The sequence below is a fragment of the Phaethon aethereus genome (assembly GCF_964289735.1).
Source record: "Phaethon aethereus genome assembly, chromosome: 1".
NCBI classification, from domain to species: Eukaryota; Metazoa; Chordata; class Aves; order Phaethontiformes; family Phaethontidae; genus Phaethon; species Phaethon aethereus.
In genome coordinates, this window is record NC_138575.1 from 1326760 (window position 1) to 1332759 (window position 6000).

The 6000-nt window shown below is 52.9% G+C and overlaps 1 protein-coding gene across 1 annotated transcript in view; it reads left to right on the forward strand.

Annotated features, from left to right (window-relative positions):
• The window catches only part of AHCYL2 (adenosylhomocysteinase like 2), a gene marked incomplete at its 5' end in the record, with an annotated part of 105728 nt that extends 101455 nt beyond the window's left edge, over positions 1-4273 (forward strand). The window contains 6 exons of the mRNA XM_082007478.1: positions 59-153; positions 950-1048; positions 1482-1550; positions 1636-1714; positions 2505-2625; positions 4137-4273. Of these exons, the coding sequence (XP_081863604.1) occupies positions 59-153; positions 950-1048; positions 1482-1550; positions 1636-1714; positions 2505-2625; positions 4137-4143 (470 nt within the window). The 3' untranslated portion in view covers positions 4144-4273. The remainder of the gene's footprint in view (positions 1-58; positions 154-949; positions 1049-1481; positions 1551-1635; positions 1715-2504; positions 2626-4136) is intronic.
• Positions 4274-6000: the final 1727 nt, after the last annotated feature.

Below are 6000 nucleotides of genomic sequence, written 5' to 3' on the forward strand. Positions count from 1 at the left end.
GCAAAAAGATGGGGAGAGATGAAGATGGGTATTTATTGTGGATATCGCTGTCTGGCAGGCAACAAGAACGTGGTGACCAGGGAACACCTGGACCGGATGAAGAACAGCTGCATCGTCTGCAACATGGGGCACTCCAACACCGAGATCGACGTGGTGAGCGCAGGGACGTGCGTCGGGAGCGGGGACGGCACGGGGTGGGGTGCCGGTGCTTGCAGGACCCTTCGGCAGTGGTGTCTGACCGGTGCCGCTTGAGCAAGCACTTGGGAGGAGGTAAAACAATCCACCGCTCCCCGTGTCTCAGCAGACGCTGGCAGACATGTCGTTGTCATTCCTGCAATCCCAAAGGATGCCAGCAAGCCAGACAAACTGCTCCGGCTTCCAGCGCAGTGTCCGGTATCCTCCAGCCTCATTCCTTCCCCTGGAGAGTCGGTGAATCGCCCTCTCCAGCCCAGTCCCTCTGCTTTCCTGTTATTATACCACTAAGACCCAGCTAAGGGTTCAGCTTGGTGCACGCTCAACCCCACCACGCTCTACTGAAATCGGCTGGTCTGTGCTTAGAGAGAAGTAGAAAAACAGGAGAATCTTGTCTGAAGGTCAGTGGAGAATTGCTTGGCCAAACCCGAGGGGTTAAAGCCGTTTTCTGTGCTGCCCAGCCCACCTCGCTGGGAAGAAGTGACCGCAGCCATGCAGTTGGTGACCATAAATCCCCTTCAGCCAGAACAGCTTGAACAATAGTTGTTGCTGGAGCTTTGATGTATTGTAATCATAAAAATAGTTCCAGGTTATGATTCATAAAGGTTTCATTCGTCTGGGACTGCGACCGGACCCAAAGGAAACTATAAGCCCAGGACAATGTCAGCGAGTTGCTTCCTCTTTTCCTTCCTATTATGTAGCTTTCTGGGTTTTGATCTTTTGCCAGTGCTTTAACTATTTTCATACCGTGTTTCAGGCAAGCCTGCGTACACCTGAGCTGACCTGGGAGAGGGTGAGGTCCCAGGTGGACCATGTCATCTGGCCAGACGGAAAAAGAATAGTCCTTCTGGCAGAGGTGAGTTGCAGGCAAAGGAGCAGGAATTGCAACCTGTTCTCTGCTGCAGAGGAGGAAAACAAGGGCTGGATGAGCGGTGGAGCCGAAACGTGTCCAGAAATCACCTCCTTGGGCCTCAGCAGCTCGACGGTCCCTCTGGATAAAAGGCTTGGTGTAACCCTGTTTTAGCTGATGGGTCACTGGAAAGCACAAAAGCTCCTGTGTTTTTCTTTATCCCACCCCAGGGTGTCTCCCACAGGGTATTTTAGCAGATTTTCACTTCTAAAATGTTCTACTGAGTTATAAGGACAACCAGTATCTCGGGATTCAAGTGCATGTGATAAAAGTTTCATCCCAGCAGGGACACATTTCACGGGTGGTTCTTGTACCTTCTGTAGGGTTCTAAACTGGTTTTGGTGCCGTGTTGAGATAACAACCCGTTTTTGCTTCCCAGGGCCGCTTGCTGAACCTGAGCTGCTCCACCGTCCCCACCTTCGTCTTGTCCATCACTGCCACCACGCAGGCGAGTAGGGTTTGGGCTGAGCCAAACGCGGCGTCTCACTCCATAGCGGGCAGCACTTACTTACCTAAGTGTCTTCTCCACCCAGGCTTTGGCTTTGATAGAGCTCTACAATGCTCCCGAAGGCCGCTACAAACAAGACGTGTACTTGCTGCCTAAGAAAATGGGTAAAGATGTGCTGCTTGTCTTCTCTTTTTTGTTTCTGAGCTTGAACAGATGGGAGATTTTGCTAGGCTGGGCTGAGGACGGCCCGGCATCGCAGCCTCCTGGGCTCTCTTGTTTACCTCCCTGCCAAGCTCAGGGTCTTCCAGCAAGTTCTTCCCACTGGGCCTGGGCTCTTCGCTAAATTGGATGCGTTGTTTCCCCGTCCCACCTGGGGAAAACATGGGGACGCGCTTGGCCGAGCGCAGGAGTCCGTCCACGCTGGTGCAGGAGATGTTCATAGAGGACTTCTGCCAGCAGAGCCGCCTTCGTTGGCTGCGAAGACACGTAGTCCCTGACCAACAGCTCTGCCAGCAGAACCCCCTCTTGAGGACACAAGCTAAACTGACCACGCTTTTGCTGCAGAATTGGTCTTTTTTTGGTGTTAATTGTATTTTTTGAGACCAGGTGCAGCTTGTCCCTAGCTTGGATCTTTGGTGTTACCTACCAGAAATGCCCAGTGGCTCCTGCGTCAGTGGAGCATCCAAGCTTGCCCAAGAGTACGGCATAACACAGCAGCACACCCAGGAGTCCTGCTGGATGGGACCTGTTCAGGGAAAGGTTTCCCCCTCTAACTCAAAATAGATAAGAGCCTCGGTCTTCTCCGTTCAGGGTGGAAAGCAGTCCTGCAGTTTAGCAGCAGAGGCGTGAGGAGCAATGCTTTTTTCCAGCTGGGGCTTTAGGGTCCCGTTGCGCAGAAGGAAGGGGCTCGTTGCCTTCCCTTTGCCATACTAACGAGGCTTGAAATCGTTTCAGACGAGTACGTGGCAAGCCTTCACCTCCCAACGTTTGACGCCCACCTGACAGAACTAACGGACGAACAAGCAAAATACCTGGGACTGAATAAGAACGGACCTTTCAAACCAAACTACTACAGGTGCTGCTCCTCAACCCCCACGCCCCACGAGCGTGGGGCACGCCTGGGGAGGGGGCAGAGGGCACAGGGTTTAAATCCCTTGAGAAGATACCATGGGCTCTCCGATAATTCCCGTTGCCGCGCAGAACGCGGTCCGGCCAGGAAGGGGAGGGCGCGGCTGGCGCTGTGACGCGGCGCGCTTGGCAGGACGCGAGCCCTTTGTATCTGGCGGCAGCTGTCACCCAGACGCGGCGAATGGCGGAGCGATGCCATCCGGCCAACTCGGATGACAGCTTTATTTTTAAAGTTTGAGGAAGGATGGGATGGCGCAGAGCAGCGTTCGCCCCTCAGGCTGGGGGCTGCTCGGATGGGCTCAGCTCCATGGCTTTCCTCCCCCCGCGCGGGCTCTGCTGATCCCCCCAAAATAACAATAATTTTCAGTATAAGCCCCTCGATCGCTTCCCTTTCCGAGCTTACGTCTGTAGCCAACACTGCAATGCATTTTTTACCGTGAAAATGAAACGGTTTTGCGGGGGTTGAAGCCCTGATCCTTTTCTGGCAGGAAAAGGCATTTTGCTGTGGCACAGGTCTTCCGCGCTCACGCGAGAGCAATGCTGCACCAAAACGCTTCAGTTTTGGGGCTTAGTGGGTTCTGCCAGATTATGAGGGTTTTTTCCTGCCTTATGTTACGTGCAAAATGATTAAGGTGCTGCCACACGGCCGTGCCCTCCCGTAGAGGAATTTCCTCTGGCTCAATTTTCTTTTCCCGGTTTCGCTGTCTGGCTGTAGCCCCGACCTTGGTTTTGTCCCACGCGCAGGGAAGTTGGGATAAGTAGAGGGTCGTGGCAAATTCCCTGCGTCGAGGGAGAGCCATGTACTCAGACAGCTTTGGCTTGCTGTCCTGCGGGAATTGAAGCCTCCAGATACGAAAGGCAGAGAGTCAAGTTTTCCGAAGTTCCCTATTTTGACGAGTAGGTGCGTGGGATGGGAGGCGAGAGGAGATCTCCAGGTGCACGTAGCCTCTTTTTCCAGGTACACCAGGCAGTTAGACTTCATCCCCGTGCAGCTCAACAGCTTGCTTTGCTGAAGCGAGCACCTCTCTCTCCTTACAGTAGCTTCATTTGCGGTACGAATTACCTGCTTTTGGTTCCCCACCTAACAGGAGTCTTCCCGATAAATTCCGCCAGTTTGAGCCAGGCTTTGGTGTTCAAGGCATTTGCTCTTGCACCTTCAGTGCATCCTCCCCGGTTTCTGAGACGACGCTGCCGCAAACCGGTGGGACTCGGTCCCAGAACCAGTTGTGCGCTGTTGAATTTTCCCCGTCCCGCACTCGGCAGCGTTCGAGCAGCGAGGGCAGGCGGCTAAATGTAATGTGGTATTTGTGGGGGAGGAGGTGAGGACGGGCTCCCTTTCTGAATAATTTCTTTTCTCGGTGTCTACCCCTCCCGAAACACACCGTGTCGCTGCCGGGGGAGCTTCGCGTCTCTTCCCCAGCAGCTCAGCAAAACCTCATTTTCTCTTCTTTTCCCCAGATACTAAGTTCCTGCCGCTGTATCCCAGAGAATCGCGAGGAACAAGAACCCAAGTCTTTTCTCAACTACTGTACAGGATGAAACAGCGCAAGCTTCCTAAGTTAGAGCCGGGCTTGCTCACATAGTAGACAGTGTGTTTAGGTTATTTATTTATTAAATTAGAATACTGTACATGCAGCCTCTGCCACTGGTGTTCGTACTGCCGTGGGACTGGGAGACGGTGGAATTCTTTCTGTTCGTTTCATTTTTCTCTTTGGGTTGTTCTTTTTCGGGGCTGGGAAGATGGGGAGGCGCAGAAGAAGGTGGAATCGAATCGCTGCGATTTACTTGGAATAGTCCGTTATCACCGTTAATCCGATGCGCACGATGGGAGCCACGGGATCCGGCTTCAAGGTCGCATCGTGCGTTGCTTTTGGTTTCCTTCGCATCCCAGATGCTTCTTGCAGCTGAGCAGGATCCCGGCAGCCATGAGAGCCGGCTGGAGGGCGGCCGGGTTTGCAATTCTCACGCAAAAAAACCTCTTCTGCTCCAGGCGCTGCCGACAGCCTTGGCGGCGAAGCGGTAAATCTCGCCGGCCATCGCTGGAGAAACCTCTCGTAACTCTGCTGAACTGCCCGAGGGACGGTTCCGCCAGCGAGTCGGTGAACTTCGCCTTAGCACTGCTGCAAGCTGTAACGAAGGGTTGGGTCGTTAATGTCAGCCGGGGACAGCTCCTAGCGCACAGCCGGAGCTGGGAGGGCAGAGCAGAGCCCTCTTGGAGGCAGACATGGTGGCGGTGGGGTTGGACACGCCGCCGCTCCCTTCGTCACAGCTCCGCAGCGTTTTCCTGCTGCTTACGTTACGAGTGCCAACCTCCGACGGTTCAACCAAAGTCATGTTCCCGATGGGGCTACGGGGCAGCCTTGCGTGCCCGCGCTGGTGGAAGAGCCTTGTGCCGACAACTGCTGCTCACGTGTTGGGGAGCTCTTCCAAACCCAAGTGGAGCTCGTCGGCCATCCCAGCTGGGAGGACCCGTGTCCACGCGAGATCTTTCTCCAGCTGAATTTCAGTCCTCATTGGAAAACTCCTCATTGAAGTTTTATTTTCTAGTAACATTTGTATGATAAAATCTGGAAGTCCCCTTTGAGTATATGGGACGTATGCAGGAGTTAATCCCCACCCCGATTTTGTGCGCAGGGGCGAGTTCAGCATCACTAAAACCCTTCAATCACCTCAAATCTTGATGCGTCAGAGCCAATGGAGAAGGCATTTGCCATAACTACTCTTTTTAGCCCAGAATGTCCCACCTGAACGCTGTGGACAGCACGGCACACTTACTTGAGGTGACTGTCAAAGTCTCTGTGTCTCATCGGAGTCACTTTAATGGTTCACATAGAGAACATGGTCCTTCCAAAATAAAATTGCTGAACCTTGTGGGCTGAAGAGCCTTTATCCTGTGGTTGCTGCTTTGGTACCCAAGTCCCTCACCAGCTACAGATTCTTTTGTCCTCGCAGACTTCTTTGCCATCATGAAAAAACTCTTCTGTGGCAGTTTGTTCACGCACAAGAAAGAAAAAACTGTGGAATTATGGTCTCAGCAGCCAAGTCCTTCTCATGGCTCTTGATGCTGAGGTCTGAAGTCAGCTTGACCACAAGCTGCTCGTCTTTGGAGCAAACATTCTTGTATGTTTGCATATTCCAAATTTCTCTTTGAAATTTCTCAAAGCCTAGAAGGAAGACCTTGAGGAGGTCTTGAGGAGACCTTAGGCCTTTGAGGAGACTTTGAGGAGACCTTAGGGCTTTGAGAAGGTTCTGAGGAGACATAAGGGCTTTGAGAAGACTTTGAGAAGACTGATCACTAACCACAAACTCAAAATAATCTCTA